Source organism: Dendrobium catenatum, unplaced genomic scaffold (assembly GCF_001605985.2).
Source record: "Dendrobium catenatum unplaced genomic scaffold, ASM160598v2 fragScaff_scaffold_121, whole genome shotgun sequence".
NCBI classification, from domain to species: domain Eukaryota; kingdom Viridiplantae; phylum Streptophyta; class Magnoliopsida; order Asparagales; family Orchidaceae; genus Dendrobium; species Dendrobium catenatum.
This window is the reverse complement of record NW_021318583.1, coordinates 240,144-264,314: the sequence shown is the minus strand read 5'-3', so window position 1 is coordinate 264,314 and position 24,171 is coordinate 240,144. Positions and strand designations below refer to the sequence as shown.

Below are 24,171 nucleotides of genomic sequence, written 5' to 3'. Positions count from 1 at the left end.
AGCTGCCTTAAGCCGTAAGAAAACCATCCCAAACGAAGTATACATGAACAAATTATCACTATTATCAACATCAACAACATCAAATGAAATGAAAAGATTAAGGTTTCGTTTGGGACGGCTTCCTTACTACTTCTTAAAATGACTTTTTAGTACAACAAAATTAATTTTTTATTAAAAAACTACTTTAAGACGCACGAAGAAAACTGTCCCGAAAGATGCCTAAATCCAAACTAGTTCTTAAGAAAAACCATTGTGAAATCTCCAATTAGTTCTTTGCTGAGATCTCATGTTCATATATTCTTACAAAGTGTTACTCTCAAACCAGAACTGAAGTTTACTCTACCCCAAGCATCCCTTCCTATAAGACAACAACTGTTCCTATACAGAACCCATAGAAAATCCAGAAATCAAATTGCCAAAATTTTAATATCAGAGTACAGCACCCGAATGAGGAGACAAATAGAAGAAAAGAAAGATTAAAGAACTCCATTGTTGGACTCAAAACTCGGTTTTGATTGCAAAGTAATCCAGATTGTGAAGATCAATGCATACAGTTTCTGTATCATCTCCAGCAGATTCTCCATCCATCTGCAGAGCTGATTGATTGATAAAGAGTTCAATGATCAGCTGAATTTACCAATTTCCATCTTTTTCTTGATAGCTTTTTGGCTATGGTATACGAATGCATCCACTATTCCTGAAACAGTGAAAATACCTGGTGCAATAGAAATAGTACATCACTATCAGATGCTTTTTTTAATATGGCAAGATAGAAGTTACATTGAGAAAAAAAATTATAACAAACATTTTTGCGTACTGAAAAAATTCACGGAGGCAAAGAGATATATAATTTAACGTCTTAACTTAGTATGAAGATCTAGCACGATAATATATAAGATAGAGGGGCTGTGGCGTTTATAAGAGACCAAAAATTTTAAGTGGAAATCCCATAAAAGGGGGAAAAACTATGGGGTCTTGCCTAGCTTGAATGAATCCATTAGTGGTTGTGGCCAATTACAGATGATGCTCTTTCTCAGGGGAAAGCGTTGACTCAATGTAGCAAATTTACATCATATAAATTTTATAAATGTAAATTTTACTCAACCACCAATGTAAAATATAAGCCTCAAGGGCACCACTTTTAGCCAAGAGACCCCAAATTAATCTTTTCTTATAGTCCTCAAATATCTGCCTACAACTATCAGCTTCATTTAGTGCCTTTGGATTTCAGAGAGAATGACGAAATTTCAAATCACAATTCAGCAAAAGCAATAAAGCTCCAATTTCTGGTTCTTTCACGGTGCACATATGAGTACAGAAGAATAGCTGAACATGGCTACAGTACCAAAATCAGCAAAAACTGATTTTCTGCTATAGTAACAGTAAGAGAACAAACAAGCATGGAAAGTTTTGAAACTGCTACAATGCCATGAGTCTCACATAGAAGGAAATAGACAACTAGAGGCATTCTAAAACACATGAAACATCAAGTCCCCAATTAATGTTGCAATGATTTTCCAAAAAGGCAAACCAGACATATAAGAAAGGTAATCAGTTGCACTCCAGCAGAAAGTAGCACAAAGCTACTATAGAGAGAAAACAAACACTGCTGGCATGTTGAATTACAGGGAAAGTAAACAAACTGAACAATTGCAGCAGTAAACCAAATATAATAAGGTAATCAAAATACTGAAGAATAAATTCCACTCTCAATATCATAGGCAAATTACAAGAAAATAAATTGGGAAAACATAAAAGATGAACTCAAGAAATTAATAGCCAAAATAATATCAACGCAGTGATTGTGTTTAAAGACTTTCAGATTTCCATTAACTTTGTTACTTCATAATTATAATCAAGTATGGTTGATTATCAACTAATTAGTTAGTTATGCGCTAATTACCCTCCATAAGAAGAATGAATTTAATTGCGACTAAGTATACATTCCTCAAGATCAAATCTGATAAATCAACAACTAATTATATCTACTGACTTTTCATTGTTAGTAACTATATATAATTAAATTCTCTACTAATTAGTTGATCAATTTCTGATATCTTAACTCGCCACTAAATAGATAAGAACGGATGTGCAATAACCTTATTAACGCATAATTGCTAGTTCATTAGTCAAAAATCATAATAAGTTAAACCACTTATTATCTACCATTTAACTGATAGCATATTGTAGTGAATTAAAGGCTTAACAAAATTAACCATTAACACTAACTAGCCGTTATATTAGCTAGTAACCACCAAAAACTATAAGCACGTTATTTGGCATATATGAATATTTTTATCAGCAGATAGAAAAAGGAATAATCTATTAAAGGATGTATATTCCTTAGTAGCTTTATAGACAAAGAATATCACTAGACAATTTATTTTGGTTTTGAAAATGCTTTTTCATCGCATCAAGAAGAAGGCGCAACAAACCGCTCTTTCAAAACTTCATTGCATTCGGAAATCAAGCAACTAAACTTGAAACTTCTATAATAATAGCATGCATGTTAACTTTAAAGCAAACACGTCAAACTGGATGAAGGTTTTCAATAGGTATGCACCCTCAAAAATCCAAGAAATTATTCTATGCGGATACCGGACGGTCCGGAGACTAACCAGAACGCACCCCGTCATCCGGTACCCAGCACCAGTACCTAACAAAAAAATGTCGTGGCACTTTCTGGTTGGCTCCAGACGGCGTCCGGTGTCCGCACATAATAATTTATCCAAAAATCCAATACTAAAAGATTTAATATAAGCTAATAATTCCGATGCACTTTTTATTTTACATGCATTACTCTTTAAAAACTGAAATAACTTAAATTTGAGAAACCAAGCATTGAGACAATTGATGAGGAGTCAGACCTAATGAACCCAAAATATGATCTGGTTTTCTGTCAGTATTCAATAATTAAGACAGTCACAGAGTAATGTTTTGGAGAGCATTGGCATACTTCAAGAAAAATTAATTGCAGCGTAATGATAAGAGAGAAAAAGATACCTCCAACAATAGCACACACATTAGTTAGGAAGTGTAAGAATGGCACATGCCCCTCCGTGAAAATTACCTGCAGACAATGTTCAGGATAAATGTCCTATTTCAAATATGTTTTACAATGCAGCAACGTAATAAATTAAACCTAATAAACAGCACAAACAAATATAGAGAGAAAGAGAGTTTTTTCTTCAATGAAATTGTCCTAACATGAGCTGCCCAATCAATCTGAACTGCCGTTCGTAAAGAAACAACTTCTAACTTCATCATATAATAATCTTTAAAGTGTCCGTCAAAACAATAAACGTGCAACATGATATCTTTCCAGAATGAATAAACAACATAAGGATCTTTTGAAATTAAAATAGCCTGGAAACTAATTACCATGCAACACTAGGAAAAGAAAAGGAGGCACGTAGTTTTGCCAATCTGTTAGACTGGTCCAGCCGGTCCATACGGGACCGGCTTACAGACGAAACAAGCTGAAGTTCCACCACCTTGACGTGCCAAACAAGCCGCCGATTCTAGAAAAAGCTGTTTAGAAAAGATTTTTTAAGAGTTGGGAAAGAAATTTGAATGTAGGGATTGTTTAGAGATTTCCTTTTGAATTGTATTAATTAAATAGTTTCTTTTCCTAGGGTTAAGGCATCTTGAATTTGGCTGAAATTTGAGATCTCTTAGGCTTATATTTTTGGGCTCTGGAAGCGTTTAGAGATTTAAGAGAGATTGATCCTCCTCTCAAATAGAGGATCAATTTTATCCTAGTATTTTTCGTTTCTATTTCATCAAATAATACAAATTATCTACTGTTTTCCTGGTTTTGTGTTGATTTTTGTGGAGAATTCTCGCTGTTTCCCAAAGATTGATACGAAATTCTTGAGATCTTCAAGTGTTTCCTATCACAATCTAGAGCAAAAGATTAACCTCTCTCCAACTGAAACTCATACAATGTAAAGAGCATGCTATAGTTGTTAAAACAATGCCGAAAATAAGATTTCATTTGGAGATTTTTCAGAAAAAGATTCCAAAAGAATTTGGAGGTGTCACCAAACACTCATCCAGGCAAATTTACAGGATCATCAGCAATGTATCAGCACAGTAATTCTTAGAAGATATTAATAAATAAAAAGAAGTTTAATACAGGGAATCCACTACAGCCGTGCTGTAATGAAAAATAAAATTAAAATTATTGATGATTATAACGCAGATAATAATACTCAGGGAGGTCATATTTTGTAGTATTAGTTCGTTCTTACCTTGATTGGGGAAAGATCATAAAAGAAGAATACTCCAGGAAGGGCTTGAACCCTACCAACCTCATCAGCCCTAAAATGTTCCGTCACAGAGAACTGAGAAAACAAACTTAATATTAAAAAATCATTAGAAAGATTTTTAAAGAACAAACTCAATCAAAAGATTCATGGCTTGCCTGATTAGATTGAATTTTCTGCCCATTAATATCATTATAAACACTAGGAACAACCTGAGATAGATCAATAAAAAATAGAAGAGCCAAGTAAATAAAGTGCTAAGGTATTAGCTTTAGAAATGTACCAACAAAAAATTGAAACATAAAGAAGTTTAACATAGAGTCTGACAGAAGAATCAAACTTCACTAACCTTAATAAAATACTGGTACATCCCATATGGCGCTTCTTGTATCCACTGAACACTGAGTAATTCACAATTTTCAAACATAATTATCAATGAAATCATAAGCTACTAATTTGAAGGCTAACTGTTAGATCATATACAAAACGATCAAGTCTGATGATGAAAGATATGATGATGAACTTCCAAAAAAATTACGCCATAATTTTTAAAAAGCTTGAAAAAATAGCTCAAACAAAAAGAGACATGATGGACGAGTGAATTATTAAAGAAAAATAGAGTGCTTTTAAAAAGTAAATAATAGTAGGGCTTACAACCATTATAAGTTAGAAACTTTGCAAAGAGGGTAATAAGCAAAATAAAAGCCACAACTATGATAATTTATATACTAGATTAGGTAATAAAAAAGGAAAAATTAAATATATGAAATAATTAAGTGAAGAGATAAGATATTTACAATTTTTTATCAAGTTAGATGCATGAAACACAATGACATTAAGATTTTAATTAAAGATGACGAAACAATAATTAAAAAAAAAAAATGCTTCTGTAAGAAACTACAAATTGGAGTTTTGATGAAGTAATTTTTTAATTAATAGAATAATAAGATATATTATAGATAAATCAGAAAAGAGAAAAGAAGTTAGGTCAAAATATCTATAAAGCTACGTTTTTAGACTAAATGAGTTACTTAGTGAGATATAGAGAGTTGTTGATGATATTGTAGCAATGTTGAGCCCTACATCAAAATATGCACAAAAAGAACAAAAATCAATGACTTAACTGGCGCGCGTCAATGAGGCGCATCACTTGAAGGGTCAGATGACCTCCGATTGTCAAAGGAATAGCGTCATTGCAATCAGGATGTCGAACTCTCTTAAGAGGGAACCCTTGTAGTCGAATTGGACGATATGGTCAAAACGGATGACCGAAACCTGAAATTCATGTGCGGCGTTGCCAAACGATGTTCGATCGCAAAACAAACTTCGTCGTTACATTCGGAGCGCCATTGATACCCAAGAGTGACCATAAATTTGTTCGATTAAACCTGTGCGAAGAGATTTGCGTGGGTCTCGAGGCAACGGCAGGCGAATTGAGGAAATTGACGAGTGACATTGCCCAAACAACTCTCAATCGCGAAACGAAATTCGACATTGCGTTCGGAACATCGACATTACCTAAAATCGACTGTAAATTTATTCAACAAAATTCGTGCAAGGAAATTGATGCAAGTTCGGAGATAATGTCGCATGTAAATCAAGGCAAATAAAATATTTGTTTTTACTATCTTTGAAATAATGAAACTAATAATAATAATAATAATAGTTTATTATTATTATTATTATTATTAATGACGAAATAATAATAATAAAAAATAAATGAAAGTATACAGCTCGTACTTTTGTTCGGCGTTGATGCCAACGCCGCTCGCGTTTCTTTGCACAATCTCCTACCTAGGTCGCAAAGCCCACTCGGCCTTGTCGTTAAAACAAAAATGAAAAGAATTTCTTCGTTTCTGTTCTTCCAGGTCAACTACACATGCACAACTAACCTCACCTCCTACTTCACGAACAGCAGCCCACTCAATCCGACACACCCGTCCCAGCCTCTCTATCGAGCAACTCCCAGACATCCGACCAGCCTCCTGTTCTATGATTTACCCAGCCCGATCTTCAACTCTTACCAAGCCCGATCGGGAGTCCACGCACTAGCCACCCGTCATTTCTTCTACCCGCATTCGACATAGCCGAAACCTCCCATTCACTGCCCTCTTCGACCTCACGATCAAACCTCCTGCCATGATTCCACATATAGCCCTCTTATTTAGTTCCCGTAGCCGCTTCCTGCGCCGATGCCTCTAACAGTAGCCACAAAATTCTGATCTTGTCTGCACCTCCCGCCGATTCTTCCCCCTTGTGCTGATCTACTCAGCATAGCCCGATCCCCCCTCTTCAACCCGTCAGCGGCACCTGCCTCAATTCAAGCCTTCAACCTCTGACCCAATCACCTAACCGAACCTAGCCACAGCTTTCGACCTCACAATCCTTGCCTCTTGTCAACTCCAATCGCCCCTCAACCTTAACTGATCCACACAACCCATTAATACCAATCTCGGTCAGCCACACTACAGAGCAGTTGAGCATATATTTTGCTATTCTCATAACCAAATAGCAACCACTATGCTTTCCCCTCTCAGTCAGTTATCTTATTCCACCCAAACATTTGAATTCCTCCTCTAACTCACAAATCCAGCACAACTCAAACTCAACTCGACGAGACAGCCTTTTGATAAGTAAAAACCCTTCTAATGCCTTATTATAATCCTTTATTTCCTGACATTATTATTGCTTAATTTTTATTATAATCATTATTAATTATATTAATAATGATATTGAAATAGTAGTAGTAATAATAATAATAATTGTTGCTCATATTATTATCACTATTATTATTACCACTCAAAAAAAGAAGAAAAAAAATAAAAAAAGGAAGAAAAATAAAAAAATGGGAGAAAGAAAAAGAAAATAAAAAAAAAAATTTATGTTTCGATCCTCATGCATTGTCGTTGCCTGGACACCGCCGCCGTCGACACCTGCTCAAGTATAATATTCCAAAACCCCGCATTCAGCGCTCATAGCGGAGGAGATCTCCTATACACTCTCTTTGTAGCATTGTGGGAGGAAATCTGATGTGATCTTTCGGTGAGGCGGATATGCCCTGTACACGCTATTCGTAGTGTGGCGGGGACAATTTTAAGTACTCATGCATGTGCCTCAGTGACTGCGAGGAAAAAACTTTGTTTTCAAATAGGTGCCTCGAAGACCTATACACACTCTTTGTAGCGTGGTGGGGGTTGAATCACAGTAGCGATGTCGTCTGATACCTACCATGCATGCTCTTCGTAGCGTGGTGGGAAGGCCCAGCACTTCGAATTTCCCCTAAATGGGAGAGAAGTCGGTGCGCTGTTGAAATTTTTAATGAACATAATTCCTGACTTAAACAAAATTAACACGGGACTTGAATACAAACAAGGCCACAAGGAACTGAATTTGAACAACAGGGAATTGGACACTAAGCTAAAATGCACAATCATATTGAAATGCAAATATTGATTAATAACCCCAATCAATTAATTGAACATCAAATTGGAAAATGCACAATTATAACAAAATTACAATGTCGAATAGTAACTCGGATCATTCAAGCGAATATAAATGTGTCGATGGAAATACGCGTGATGAACTTCAATGAGTAAACAAAGAACTTGTAATCTTCAACGTGATTCGCCCCCGGAGGAATGAATGATTTAAGTGCAAGCGAAACAATCGATAAGCAGCACAAGTAGTTGGACATAATGCAACATGTGAAGAATGTTAATATCCACTGATGGTTCATCTACAAGCAAAAATCAAGAACCAATCATATACACAGTAGTTCATACAAAGGCAATAACCAGCAATAGTACAAAACATTGCTTGCAAGCAAAGATTGAATAATCAGTATGCGACATTCTCATCGATAATCCTCTACAGATAGAAAGGATGGATGTGCGTCGAACAAAGATTTGCCAACCAATATGCATGAAGAAAGTAGTGCAACCCATTTAACAGTCAATGTTGACACACATTTGAAATGCAAGCATTAGTATGCTACAAAAGTAGATCCACTATTGTAATATAGTGTGAACGTAGCTCACCCTATAGGCAATGTTAGTGTACAATCAAGCGCATCAAATCCTACGAGCAGCAGAAGGAATTAACATGCAATGAATTCAACGATATTCTTGCAATCAATGTCAATCCAATGGCAAATGAGTACAACAATTCCATGTGAATAACAACAGTCAACATGGGACGAGTATGATAACTTCTTCGAATAAACACGATACATGAAGAAGTCTCCCATGAACACAAATCCGATATGCAAATAGATGCAGTAACTTGCTAATCAATATATGCAAAAAAATCAGTAGTGAATGCAACTCGTCGACGGTCAACATCAATCTACAACCAAATACACCAACTCCCCCTATAAGCAAAGGCGGATGACACACAGCAAATACAAGCACCTACGAGCTGCTGAAAGAGACCCGTTGTATACAAGCACAATGCAAAAGGACTATGATGAATATAGCTCACCTGCACATTGCAATAGTAGAATACTGCAAGGATGAGGAGTCCTTTATCAACATGCAATATGACATTCTTCAACAAAGACCAAAAACCACAAGCAAAAAGAAAAAGGATTATAGCAAATGCAAGCTCATACGGGAGATTCGTTAGTGCACGATAATCAACCCACATAAAGTAGCGAATGACCTGCAGTACTGCTAAGCAATGCCACCGGATCCGCAACATTCGTAGATGCAAACATAAGCCATTTCCATATTCCAAAATGAGACTTTGCATGCTTGCCAATGATAGTCATTTGCACAGTTCATAATTACAAAAGTGCCCCTACACACTGACATGCACAATGACACGTTTATAATATGCATATACATGTTGTAATTTACAAAGTGCATCATGCAAAATACTTGCAAATGCGTACACCCACATGGGCCTCGATGGGCGCCCCTATGCGAGTAAATAAGATTTGGCACGGCTCAAACTATCAAACAAATATACGGTCACAGCGTCGACCGAGATATTTATTTTATACATTCATATTAGGCCTTCAAGGTCTATAACAAAAAAAATCATGAGTAAAAGCCTAAAGTTGGTGATGAACCAAATTCTCTGTCGATAAATAGACAAAGTCGACAATGTTCAACCGAGAAAATAAATTACTCATAAATACCCCGATGATGGCCGCGTCGAATGTAAATCCTAACAGGAGGGGTTCACGCAAATTTCAAAGAAATGCCAAAAATCTCAAAATTAATAATTAGGGGCTCAAGTTTAAATAAAAGTTTCGAATCTATGCTTTTCAAAAATTTAAGACATTCAATTAAAACTTAATCATCTAAACTTAAGGCGAAAACTCATCCACACTCCATAACAGTTTGTCGGACTGGACAAATTAAAAATCACTTCAGCTCACAAAAAGCTAATGTCTGATCGAGAATATCACTAAGATACATTCTCAATCCATATCTTGCTAGTAATAACGTGACACATATCCTTTAACCGGCAATTTCACCATGAAATGACATCATAGGTAAACAGTTATGACTAAGACTCTTTGAACCTAGTGGTTTGCTGTCAAGTGGAACCACTAAATTACGGTCATGGTCAAAGCTCGTATGCTCCCCAATGGCATCAAATTCTTGAGATATGAATAAATATGATATAATCAAAACAAACCATGGCTGTCGACAAGGATCCTTCGGTTAGTTTGGGTCGACTACCTCCTCTGACTAAGTAGACCAGGGACCATGATGCCTGAGATGACGGAACCATGGGATCTTGATCGGGCTCATCATCATCTCCCCCCCCCCCAACCATCCGATTTAAGTGCAAGATGGTGAAATTCCAATTTTAAATATTAAATTTTCAAATAACAAATCACACTGCTACTATACACCAGATACTACATATCTGTTTGACGACTAGGCATAATCGAAAGTTCTCTCTCGTTACCTGAAGGGGTAATTAACTATAAAGGCTTGCGCCTATAGGAAACCTGAACTCATATCATAAAGTCCTCGCAAAATGAGGGTGAAATCCCGGAGTGATATCTTATTCACAATCCAATCTGCCTTCTGAAAATTTGCCTCGAAACTTACTCGTTAAAACTCTCCTTGATGAACCAAAAATGAAGAAGGAAGAAAGGGGTCCTCGGAGAGTCTGGGGCACGGATTTTTAGAGATCAAAAGCAGTTTGGCTAATGAATATTTTTAATAAAATTTTGAAAGTCAAGAGGATGTTAAATGATTGAAAAAAATTATTATAATACCACTATTAAAAAAAGATGATCAAGATTATGGTGAGTAAACACAAATCAAACTTATGAGCAATAAGAAATGGTAATGGTATATAGATGTAAAAATTATGTAGATATCATAAAATCAATGTGGTGTTATGCCTAAAAGATCTATAATTGAGATTATTTCTATATTAGGGAAATTGATGAAAAAAATAAATAAATAAAAAGATTTCCATATGATTTTTATTATACTTTGAAAAACTTTTGATCAAATGTCATGAGAATTGGTGCATACAACTAAAAAAAATGTGAGTCAAAAAGATGATTTAAGTTATCAGGAATGATAAAGTTAACGAAGATATGTCTAATAGAGTATTGACTGAACTAGAAATATAAATGAAGCAACTCAAGAACACTTGATCATAGTTAAACTACATTAATGATCAATTTTGACTATTAACAGGACACAATGGAAAACAAAGAATTCATGTAGCCAACCCCACATAATGAGACAAAGACTTGATGTTGTTATCATTGTTGTATTAAGTGTGTACATTTTGTATAAAATAAATAAAATCTCAAAATATCTTGTATCTACCATATAAAATAATGAAGATACAAATAAAGATATAACTTCTAGAGCAAAGATTATGTAGTTAAAATGAGAAAGGTAGGAGGGAGAGTACTATATGGTAAAAAAGGCAACTTAAAGAAAAAAACTTTATAAAATAACAATTAGGCTGGTTTTGTTGTATGCATCTGAGTGTTCAGTGGCAAGAGATCATTGAAAATCAATTTAAGCAAGAAAATTTTGAGAAAGTTATGGATGCACGTCAAAACATGGAAAGATAGATTGAAAAATGACTAATATTTGAGGGATGAGGACAGTAGGTTCTATATAAGAAAAATGAAAAGAAAATAAACCTAACTTGATTTGTGTATGTAATACAACAGGTAAAACATGAAAAAAATAAGACAAGTGAATAAAATTAATTATAATAGAACAGAAAGTAAAATTGGTATACTAAAAATAACATGTACAGAAGTTGGGCAACAAAATCTGCACAAAATAGAATGGACAATTCATATAAATATATAATAATACTAAGAATGAATCAAAAATTAGATTATCAATCCCAAATACTAGTGCTAACACCAATGATGATGATGATTGCTGTAAGAGAAAAGTTCCCATATAATAAGTAAAGAGAATGAGAAAAAGAAAAGTACCCGTCAAGAGGATTTACCACACCAGGAAAAAAGTCTCCAAATGCAATTTTGTTTATTTTGTGGCTTACCTGCAACAGGGACGACATCAATAAGAAATATTAGCTGCCAGAGCCAAGTTAAATTGGAAATGCTCTTTAATATCCCGTTTACAATTTACATTAAAAAAGTTGCAGATCTACTTACGTTAAAACTATCCTTTTGGAATGCCTGTAAATCATGCACATGAACATTTGATTGTTGAAAGCTTTTTCCAGGGGCAAAATGAAAATTCCCAGCAACTCTATTGACATCAAGGAAACCATAGATATTGCAGCCTTCACCATCTTCATCTTTAATTCTTTGAAGAAATCCCTCTCTTTTACACTGCAAATTCGAAGTAGCCAATTAAATAACTTTCACAAAAGACATATGACAAGAACTTTATAGAAATGAACCAAATGATCTCTCACGTTGGAGCATTTGTAATCAATTGCAAATATTATTTAAAAGTAATCTCAAGAAAAAGAAACATTTCAAAGACCTGATCAATCAAATCAGGGTTTGACATCCCCCAACCTTTCTTTCTATATGCTTCACGGACCTCTTCACAAGAATTGCAACAGTCATCATCGGACTACAAGAAGCAGCATAGAAGTCAGAATTAAACTTATCAAATAGTTAGTTTGAATGACATACAAGTAGCACTTCTAAGAAAATTAAATAGTAGCTCATGGCACACAAGTTAAACAAAATTCAACCAAGGGTTTCAATTCAATGATATTCCAAACCAAACAGAATAAAGGTTTCAGCGAAATAGATATCTAATTATATCAAAGTAAGATTATCAGTAAAGAGCAAATTTTAGAGCCCCATACTATAGCTGCAAATAGACCCCATGTATCAGCATTGAGGACATCCATTTTGCACAATAAAGTAGAGTCCAGTTATCCTCCGGTTTACAGGTAGAATAACTTAATTATTCATATGATGCAGTTTTCCATGTAATCCTCAAATCTTAGCTTGTTGTTCACATGATCTAATCAAGTTCCAAAAATGTTGGAAGAGAGTATGCATACTTGGTATAGTTGGCAGAGGGAACTAGCAATCTTTTTTTATTTTTTCAGTATACGTTGGTGAAATGGGGAAAATTAGTGGAATCTCATGGTATTAACAACCGTTTATATTTTACTTTGTGGAAAATGTCGGAAGTTGAGTTGTAAAACGAATTTGAAGTGACTCACGGAAATAAAAAGCTTTCATATAGGGTCAACCATGAAACTTGCATTTTGCATTAACGAGAAAACAAAATATTACAAAAAATACAACTGTGTATGGATCTATCTCTATCTTCCCTCAGCAAACATAAAAAAGAAGAGGGAAGTTCACTATCATGGGTATTCCAGACAAAGTGATAGCTAAGAGCAAAATTAGCACAAAAGTTCGCTAGTTTATTCCCCTATCTAGAGATTGGCGGAAGATCACTTGGTTAAATTGTGAAAGGAAGCAAAACTCAGATCAAGCTGATGACGGGCATCAGCTTTGATGGCCTGAAGGGATACATGGAGCCAAGAAACAACGCTTGCATTGTCCCTTTCAATTGATAAAAATATTAAATAATTTTTTAAATCTGGTTTCTTAAGAAACTGGGACAATAATTTTTAAATTTGGTTTCTTAAGAAACAGGATTTTCATGTACCGGTTTCTTCTAAAATCTGAAAAAAAAAAATTTAAATTGGGGTAATTTATAAAAACAGAAGAGGTAAGTTCCGTATTTGCTACTTTTTAAAATTTTTCACTAATCTACTTCTTAAACTAATTTAGATTTTAAACATGCTCCTTTTTATAAATTGGATGTCCGATGACCCCCCATGCATGAAATTACATTCATATTGGATATTCCTTCCACCTATATCAAATCTTAGGTTATTCATGGCAATTTTACTACATTCAAATGGCTCTGCACTTGTTTCAATCCGTACAAGTAACATTTCGTTCCTATCAAATCATAGGTTACAACAAAAATAACCTAAATATCTGGGAATTCACAATTATTAAGATTTCTAATCTTAAAAAAAAAAATGATTTCTAATCTTTCCTGAATTTTGGTGGATGTCTAAAAAATGAATTTAATTAATTTAAAAAACTTATAGCCGTTGTGGGATCTTTCAAAGACCTTCAAAGGTTTATGTTCCATGTCCCATAATGGCGAAGTTAATTAAAACTTTTTTTTTTAATTTTTCAAAGCTTAAATAAGTAAAAATGAAATAATTAATTGCTCTTAACTTCGAAAACTCATAACTAGGTACGAAAAAAGCAAACTACATTCTATGTGCTTCTAAGGTCATACATTATGCCATAATTAATCTTTAGACCCTCTCAAATCGATATTTTATATTTCAAATTAATCCAAACATTCTAAAATAGAAACCAATTAGGAATTTCTTTCTCTTTATGGGTAGTGCAGTGAGGCTTCCTAAAGGTTGAAATAATTCATTCCAATTATCTTTGAATCTTTCCTTGGAATTAGTCACAACTTTTATATAAACTTTAGAATTGCCTTAATTCAAGTTGAACCAAATATAAATTAAATCATTGCTATTTAACCTCTCTTTATTTGGTGTTTTTCATGAACTCATTTTGAGATTTCCAAACAACCTCTAAAAGAGTTCAAGAGATGTGAGCATCAAGAACCCTTAGAACCAAATTATAAGTCCTTCCATTTATCTATTTGAGCCAAAATTAACAAATGGTTCCTATCATTTTGCATAGGATCTCAATCCAAACATCACGCATTTGCTTAATCCAAACTAAGCAAATGAAACTTCCATCCATGAACACAGATTTTAAGATCTCTGTTTAATTTGTAGTCCCAAAACTACAGATCATGTCTCAAAATTTTCAATCATAATTGCTTAGCTCAATAGAAAAATATATTGATTTCTACAAACCCAAAAGTCAGAATATTTCATAATCCTTAACCTAAAAGCTATAGATTAAATTTGAGGGGCTTGTTTTAGCGTAAGCCTATTTTGTCATACTGGACGACCTAACACCCAAAGCCCCCAAAATCAGCAATGAAACTGTATCTTAAATGTACAAAGCCAACACAGGAGCAAGAGAATCATAAGCAATAGTATCATTCGAAAGAAGACATGAATCATGCAGCATAAATAGCAACAAATTATCATTCTGAAATAGCATTAGAATTATGAAAATGGTTGGATTTATGGAATCCCTACCTATTCTATGTAAAGAAAAAATATTGGGATTATAATAAGTAGAACATAAATTACAAAAATACACACCGCTTCTGCACCATAACAAGAACCACAATAAGTCTCATTATGTTCTAGTCTCCCACCATGTCGCTGTAAGGGCTTTTCAATCTGCTAAATAAAAATCAAAGTTAAGAGAGAATAAATCCACCAGTTCAATAACAGGAAAGAAACCAACATTAAAGAACCTTAACATTATTAGGAAATAATAACTAGAAAGTAAACCACCAAAGTACCATGACCAATTGACCATGGAAGCTTCAAAATATCCGCAAAATATGATGTACTATTTCAACAGCTTTTGCTTCCAAGAGTCAAAGTGAGATTCTACCTTTAGTCTTTTGACAAAATTAATCAGAACCCAAGCTTTTTGAGGGTTTATATTTCCTAACAAATGCCAAAACACTTGACTTTTCTAATACACCACTTAAAATTCCTCTTCCAAAATAGCAAAATGGTTGGAATCCATTACTGATTCCGAGATTGTTCAGCTAATTTTAATTTCAATATTCTTAAAAATACTCCCACTTCTCCTTCATACCAGCATCAACCCATGACAGTAGCATTTAGGAGGCAAGCACCAGCCAAAATGGGGCCACCTGTGGTTCTGGCATCACCTCGCTCCTTCAACAACCCAGAGACAAAGATTTAACACTAATGCATGCAATAGAAGCTCCTGCCCGCAATGCCAAGGTTGTCAAAAATGTTGCTGACAACACCATTACCAGCAAACCAACAAACTAAAGAGAAAACGGAGGACAAAGATAAAATCCGGGTCAATGAGGGCACGTAATGCAAATTGAACATTGAAGAACAAGAGTAAGGCAATTAGGATGACCAACATCAACTCAACCAACACAAGCACAAACAAGAGTAAGGCGGTATACTAGCAATATTAAAGTTACAAAAGTTTGATAGAAAAGAAACTTTTGAGTGCTATAGCAGAATTCCCTTATTAATTCAACAGCAGAAGCACAAAAGAAGTGCTCACCGAAATATATATTCCAAGCCTTAGGGATTTGGGACTCAATGAAAAAGTTTAATTCCAACAAAATACCTAGAATTTAGCATCAAATTATAATTGAAAAACGTGAATGAAACGTTCATATATGTTGGATTAGGTAAATGCAACATAAATCCTCTCCTTATGAATTCTTTTGCAATACTCTGCCCAGCAATTCAACAAAACTTTCTCACAAAGAAATGAAGAATCCTAGATGATGACATTCTGTTTATTGTTAATGGTGAATTTTAGAGATATTTTGAGCCCACCATTAATGGTGGATTTCAAAGATATTTCATAAGCCAGCAACCAATGCCTAGAATTATTCATCTGTCTAGCAATTTTACACAACTTGCCTACTGAAGAATCCTAAATAATAAGTGTCCGCTATTTATTGTGGATTTCATAAATATTTGGTGCCCTTCCGTAAAATATTTGTACTTAATGTTTCCTTCATCTCATTGTAGAAAACGCAAGTTATGCAAAGATTTTTTTTATGAATACCAAATTTTATACTCATCAATCCAAATTTTAAACTTATCCATGGTAATAAAAAATAGTGGCAGCAATTGCTTGCAAAAAAAGGATAGAAACAAGGCTATAGTAATTGAGTCTACAATTACAAGAAAATTAGGTGGATGGAAGAAAATTGCAGAAATGAAAGTTACAAGTTCGTGGCAATGCAATGATAAGAGCTAAAACCTGATAGAATGTAAAGGTAAAAAAAAGAATTTTAGAGAATTGATCGTCTCTTTTCATTATTTATGTTGAATTTTTACAAGTCTAGGAGAACTTCTAGTAGAGAATCTATACAATTTACGGATCGAAAATTAGCTCCAAAATTAATTACAATTAGATGGGATGGCAATGAAGAAAAGGAATAAGAGCCAGCATGAAGGGCTAGAAGTGGAAAGAGGGCTCGTGGGATAGTCAGAAGGTAGAATCCACCAGCTTGAGTTAGGTTGAAGATAAGAGCTGCTGACGGAGAAGGCACAGGCTGGAACCAAGGCAGAATCCAAGGGTTGTAGGTGTTTCCAGACAAAGAAATAGGGATTATATCTGCTTATAAGCAATTATATATTACTTTCATTTATCTTAGCCATTTTGGTTAATATCAAGATGCATTTTGAATTCGAAAGTATCTTATTAATGGATTGTTAAAACTAATAAGCTACTAAACATTAACAATGTTGTAATGAATATGATGTGTAAAAGTGTCTTATTAATTGACAATTCTGAAATGCAAGAGCCAAAGAAAAAATGTGTCAAAAACAAATAAAGAAAACAGTATAAATTCAGTTAATCACATGGTTTAGGTGAATCCATGGTTTGGGGAGCATATTCTTTCTTGAAGTATAAAGTTGACCAAGCTTTGCTGAAGCAGGCATTCACCAGCTGCAGTTTTTCCGCACTTTAGCCATAAGGTATGAGGGAAAAGATAAGAGAAAACTATTGATATTGAAACAGTAAAGCATTCTTACAAAACAAATAATTAGAAAATAAAAGTAATTCAGTACAACGCCTAAAGTCATTATCATGTAACAAATAACCGACCTTTGGAGCACCAATTCCATCTTGTCTAACTTCAATAACAGTACCATGGGCATCAATTCTCCTTTTGATAATGTCATGTTTCTGTGTTGTGTTGCAGGGAAAAGAAATTAGAGATCAACTAAGAAAAGATTCACAAGAGATGAATTAAATGGTGTAGAGATGTCTAAAGCGTTTAACTCATAAATCATTTTGCTTTTGAATAGTCAAATCAATAACAGAGATAAAATCAACCCATCGAATAGAAATACATACCACATCAAGATGTTCTTCTCCGCTGATATCCATGGCATCAAGACTGACTATTGAACAAGGAAGTGCAGGGAAAGTGATGTCAAACTGCATTTAGTAAACATAAATGTATAGAAATGAATCAAGTAGTAGATACGTAAATAAAAAATCATACACAAAGCCAAAAAAAAAAATCTAAAAAGAGAATCTACAAGTTAATACAAAGGTAAAATTAACTATTAATGATATCGAGAGTTATGTAGTATCAGTCCTTTAAATAATCACTAAAAGTTTTAATAATTAAAAAACTTTTCAAATATTCAAAGCAATTACCACATTTGTACTATACCATTATCAAGTATCAACTACGCTCACTAATATTAAAATTATGAAATGAAAGATTTCATAAATATGAGTTTAGATAGTGCTAACACAGGTAAGTTACATTACGTAATAGTCTCAACAAGCTATTCATTATATAAAAGTATAAATGTATTAATAAGTTAGAAGAGGCTTTTCAAATAGGAAATTATTGCAAAAAAGTTTAGAGAGACGTCAGACAAGCAGCAGGACTGTGGGAATATGTTAGGAAATACATGAAGATCTCAAGTAAACCCTAACAATATTGACTAAACAGTGAGAAAACTCCAAAAATTCAATGAAAAATCAGAGAAAACAGTAGTTTTATTGCAAGAAAAAATTCAATGAAAAATCAGAGAAAACAGTAGTTTTATTGCAAGAATCAAACTAACAGAAGAAAATATCAATATGCAATTGATCTTCAATTCGAGAGGAGGATCTATCTCCCCCAATCCCTAGATGCCGCTAGAGCCCAAGTCAACAAACTCCAAGAATAATAACAGCCACAATAATTTGCATAACCCTAACCCTAATCCTCTCTTTCTTATTTAAAGCAAACAATTAAGCCTTCTAAGCCCTAGCCAACCCCCTCCCTTCCTATTTAATTTCATGAGTGGGCCCCACCCATGTATGGGCGGCAATTCAAGAGGGCGGACCAAGCTTGTCCGCCTCTTATACACTTGGGTAAGGGCCGGCTGGACCGGTCCCAGGGACTGGTCTGGGAATAACAGAATACTGATCACCAACTGGACTCCAGCAGAGGCCAAAAGAGTTTAATAACATGTACTTAATCTGATGAAACTAAAATCTACTAGTTGAATATAAAAAGATAAAAAGGGTGAAGCATTGCAATTACATTAATTCGAAGCCTTTCTCCTCTAGAAGTATCCACTAGAAGCTTTGTTTCTGTTACTGGGTGGAGATATAATCCTGCAGCAAGTCCAATTACCACAAATCAATAATTAAGTTCGAAACAAAGGACAGCAATTAATTTTAAAACAAAGAAGCCAGTCAGAAAACTAACAAACGTCCACAAAAGAAAATAAACACCCAAAATAAGAACTCCCATGCAGATTGACAGGTAAGATCAATGAAATTGAGAATAAATACTGTTATAAGATCTTAACAGTTCAAAAGTGCTTGTGAATAAAAAACTTGGGTCACAAACACAGAAAAATAAGGAAAAAAGCAAAGGACTGCAGAATAACCACTTGGTCGGTAGATGCTTGTGACATTTAATTAATTAAATGAAGTTGTTTGAATGATTGATGAGGACTTACTAAATTCTAAAACCAATCCCCCCATAAGCGATTCATAAAAAATATATTGAAAAGCCAGTGGTTACCGCATAAAACTTTGTTTCTTATTGATATTTTGAAATGAGTTGATGTTGAGAAATTGCTAATGGAATGAGCAAGTAAATCATATGATTATTTTTTTGTTTGCTTGAAGTAAAATGAATGCAATGTAAAGCTCAATGATGGTGGTGATCCGTGCCGGCGGGTGGCGACAATAACGGACAATGGCCGCTGCAACGAGAGGCAATGACGGTAGAGAGTGACAACGACGAGTGGCGATACTGGTGGCAACAGCGGACGATGTCCAACTACAGCAAGCAGAGGCAACAAAAGGTGGCAGCCGCAGACAGTGATAGAGGTGAGTGATGGCAAAGGAGACAATAGAAGGGAATTTATAGTGTATTTAAAAAGTAGTCAAATCATACAATTTCCAAATACACCAAAAATTGAACTAAATTGTGAATTTTAAATACTTTAAAACTTTACTATGTGTTTCATTTACTTTAGACAACCAACAATATTTTTAAACCCCTTGCATTTGGAATACTTTGCACTCATTTGGAATACCTTGCACTACTCTTCAAAACAAAAAGCCCCCACGACAAAAACCAACAACAAATGACTATCTTACGCCAACCCACACCCTGACAAAAAAATAATAATAATAACAGTATGGTTGTATCCACCAAATTATATTGGTGGCAAAAGCTAAGTTAACTTCAAAGAAAATTTAATGCTATGAATGAATTATTTTACATGCAAAGTTAATTTTTTAATGCATTGTAAATGCAACTAAACATATCATATTTACTTTTTCAGTTGATATATGAGAAATTGTCCGCCCATAATATTAATTAAAAGCTACTTTCTAGTAATTATTTAAAATCAAATACCAATAGGTCTTTCTAAAAGTTGGTTGACAGAAGTCAAAATCCCCCTAACAATTGACATAAAAAATACAAGATTCTTTGCTTTACCCTCCAACCCTATTTTAGAAATAGGGTTTCTAAGCAATTTTCTTGCCCATCCTTTCCTCTTTCACTCAACCTCTTCAAATCTAGTCATTGTCATCACCACTAGAACGTCTTGAGACCATTTTGGTATTATTACAAAATTATAGAAATTAAAATCTACCACTTGTACATTCAATGTATAGATAAAAAATATGCATTATCTATTTAAGTTTATTTATGGATTATATATCCAAACTGATTATATTGGGCACTATCATATATTCATAGTACAACAACAACATCAAGCCTTTATCCCACTACGTGGGGTTCATTATTGTTCGACAAGTTTTACGCTGGCTGTCGACTACCTAACGCAACCCTCCACTTTTCTCATCCAGGACTTGGGACCTGGCAACGGCAGTGTTTATCATATATTCATAGTATCATACTAAATTTTTTTTGTGCTATTTATGGGAAGATGCTACCATAAGGCCATAAGCGGGGAGCAACAGGTGGCATGCGACAGTGAGAGGCAGTGATGGTAGGAAGTGACGGTGATGGCTGGCGAAGATGGTGGCAATGGCAGCGATGTTCTGCTGCGACAGTAAGCAGTGATAGAAGAAACCAACAAGTCTCGACAACAACTGGCTGGTGAACGAGCGACAACAGCAATAGAAGAGAATTTATAGTGTTTTAAAAATCAATCAAATCTTAAGATTTTCAAATACACCAAAATTGAACTAAATGATGAATTCTAAATACCTTAAAATTTTGCTATATATTTATTTTATTTCAAACCAAACAACAATATTTTCAAAGCCCCTCCATTTAGAATACTAGACACCCTCTTACTTCAAACCAAAAAACCGCCAAGACAAAAACCATGAACAAATGACTATTACACAAACCCTCACCCAAAAAAAGTCACCTTTATCCGCCAAATTATATTGGTAGCAAAAGCTAAGTTAACTTGGAAGAAATTTAATGGTATGAATGAATTGTTTTTACATGAAAAATTAATTTTCTATTGCATCGTAAATGCGATTAAACATATCATGTTTATTTTTTCAGATGACTTATGAGAAGCTTTTTTTTCTTTTTTTTAATGAGAAGTTACCACCCACAATAGTAGCGAAAAGCTGATTTCTAGCAGTTGTTTTAAATCAAATACCCATAGTTCTTTCAAGAAGTAGGTTGAAAGAAATCCAAAAACCCTAACTATTAACATAAAAAAACACAAGACTCTTCATACCACCCCCCAACCCAATTTTGGAAATAGAGTTCCTAAGCAATTTTCTCTCTCATCCTTTCCTCTTTCACTCGGCGTCTTCAAATCTAGCCATTGCATCACCACTAGAAAATCGGGCAACTAGCTACTAATGACATCCTTTGACATCACTTTGGTATTATTACAAATTTGTAGAAATTCAAATCTGCCACTTATTCAATGTATAGATGAAAAATTTATATTATTTATTTATATTTATTCATGGATTAGATATCTAAACTGATTATATTGAGTATTATCATATAGTTATAGTATCATACTTAAGTTTCTTGTGCTATTTATAGGAAGATGTTGCCCAAATTATTTCATGAAATGAAATATTATTTTCGTGATCTCGATTTTGGGGTTTTTTATATTTATAATCATATTTTAACAAATTTAAAATACTATTTCTTATTTTATAATATTTTTTTATCTATCGGAATGATAAAACAATTAAGCAATAATTTTGCCCAAATAAAAAGTATATATCATTTGCCTTTCATATAGCATCTATTATTATTTCAAAAGAAACTTCTTAAAACTATTTCCTACCTCCACTTAGAATTGGGAGTTGAAGGAATTGTAAAGGATGCTTTTCATATGTAGAGAGTATTATGGACAATATGGGTAAAATGGTTGTTTGAGATAGAGACAAAGAAGAGGACAGTTGAAACCAATTTTCAAATTTGATTTGCATTGTGAATACAAATTCAAGCTAAAATTTGAAAATTCCTTCTTCTTCTTTTGAATTTCAAATTCAAATTTTAAGTTTTTTTTTTATTTCAAAATTGAATATTTTCACTAACACTTCTGATTTCTTTCCTCTCTTATGCTTCTTTCTTGTGAAGTTTACAAAAACTAACCTAACTGAGTGGTGGAAGCAGGTAGTGGCTATTAGAGATGAATGAAGAAAGCTTTGGATGCAATATTATTAAAAATATTGAAAACAGTAAAATCACTATTGCAAATAAAATAAACTAAAACCCTAAAGGTACAGGATTTCACCATCTATATTGGTTTTTGGTGAAAAAAGGTTTGGTGAAGTTTTCAAGAATTCACATGGAGGGCGTATGGATTGCCAAAGAGATTTGAGGATAAGAGAAGAAGTTGACACCATGATCAGTTAAATCAAAAGCACAACTAAAATTGATTATGGATATTTTTTTAGATTTAGTAACTTCATCTCTGATGACAATTGTCAAAGAGAGGGGATCGCGAAAGCTAAAAATACCTATGTCCTGTGGATATTATCATGCATAGCTAAAAATCACTGAAGGATGGAAGAACTCAATTATTGTAGAACAATTATACAAAACATATCAATGCACCTTCATACAAAAAAGTATCCCATTTAACTTGTATTAACAATCCCTTTAATAATTGTTTAGACAAAAACTAGATGAACATAAGTTTGTCACCATCGTATCAAAACGAATCTTGAACAACATACTAAGCATCCAGAAATATTGTGCACAAGAATGAGGTTTAAATTGAATTCCAATTCAGTTCTATTAAATGAAGGTATGGAAATTTCTACAAATCTAAACTAAAAAGTGAAGCAAGTGCCCTTGCAAATTCAATGTGACTGTCAAATAGAATTGTTTCTATAGTCAAAGGATAGCAAGCCTCTCCTATACAATACAGAAAGGAAACAACGTATATTGACCGCACAAAGTATCCAAAGCTGCAAACTTTTCAAAAAAGTTAAGGATCTCCCGGCAACAACAGAACCCTAAGCTCAACCCAACACATTAAATAACGATTTTTAAATTTAAAAAAAAAAAAACGCCAACAGATATTAAGTACCCTAGTAGAAAAAGTTCCAAATGAGTAGGAAATTCAACCAATTGTCATCAACGGGAAAAAGTAGGGGGCATACTTAGCTCGGAGATGAACAGGAGAAACATGACGATGGATGAAACTATAGTTATTACGCCTCCGGAGAGAGTTCTGCTGTAAAAGTCCTCGTTGATCTTAGGGTACGCATCTAGTTTCTTCAATTTGCCAAAAAGCCCCTCCATTGATGAAGACGCCAAGCAAAATAAGTGGATTTTGGAATTTGACTTGAGAAGGGATCAACAACACGAAACCCGATTATCGGTATAGAAAATAACAAAAACTAAAATAACAAACGACAAGATGGAGAAGAGAAGAGAAGGCGATCTCTTCCCCGGAGTTCGCGAGGAAGAACTCTCTACTCTGCTTGAGTTAGAGCCAACAAAACGTTACTAAAATTATCGTGCCGGCCGATATATTTTGCTTAGAAATATTAGATATATAAATGGAAAGTAATGTGAAAACATTTTATATTTAATATTTATTTATATGTTATTTAACATTTTAAATTATTTATTAAAAATAATAAAAATATCACTTATCTTTATTTATTCAATATAAAAAATATATATTTTAATTATATATTTTTGATGTGATTTACCACTAAAAATATCTTGCGAAGCTTCAGATATATAAATATAAAATAAAACGATTTTTCGGACCCGAACCCGACCCGCTTCGGGTTCGGGTCAACCCAAACCCGAAAATT

At 33.9% G+C, this 24,171-nt stretch overlaps 1 protein-coding gene across 2 annotated transcripts; it reads right to left on the bottom strand.

Moving 5' to 3' along the window:
• Window positions 1-216: 216 nt before the first annotated feature.
• LOC110103904 (endoplasmic reticulum-Golgi intermediate compartment protein 3) lies at window positions 217-23,898 on the bottom strand. 2 transcript variants are annotated; one of them, XM_020832781.2, is made up of 13 exons: window positions 23,506-23,898; window positions 18,962-19,035; window positions 17,770-17,853; window positions 17,518-17,598; window positions 14,991-15,074; window positions 12,227-12,319; window positions 11,890-12,069; window positions 11,707-11,774; window positions 4,618-4,669; window positions 4,427-4,480; window positions 4,254-4,346; window positions 3,004-3,070; window positions 217-715 (listed from the first exon to the last, which is right to left on the bottom strand). In XM_020832781.2, exons 1-13 carry the CDS (start codon window positions 23,645-23,647, stop codon window positions 624-626), a joined length of 1,164 nt encoding a protein of 387 aa, XP_020688440.1. In that variant the 5' UTR covers window positions 23,648-23,898; the 3' UTR covers window positions 217-623. The 2 variants fall into 2 exon arrangements, with proteins under 2 accessions (XP_020688440.1, XP_020688441.1); XM_020832782.2 differs by having other exon boundaries at window positions 14,991-15,071; window positions 23,506-23,897.
• Window positions 23,899-24,171: the final 273 nt, after the last annotated feature.

What these genes read in the sequence shown, in the direction of transcription:
- LOC110103904 (XM_020832781.2), bottom strand. Translation starts at nt 23,647, where the DNA reads ATGGAGGGGCTTTTTGGCAAATTGAAGAAACTAGATGCGTACCCTAAG. An exon ending in CTTGTTATGGTGCAGAAGCG is followed by an intron (nt 12,320 to 14,990) that starts GTGTGTATTTTT and finishes TGCTTCTTGTAG; the next exon opens with TCCGATGATGACTGTTGCAA. An exon ending in TGTACCAGTATTTTATTAAG is followed by an intron (nt 4,481 to 4,617) that starts GTTAGTGAAGTT and finishes GATCTATCTCAG; the next exon opens with GTTGTTCCTAGTGTTTATAA.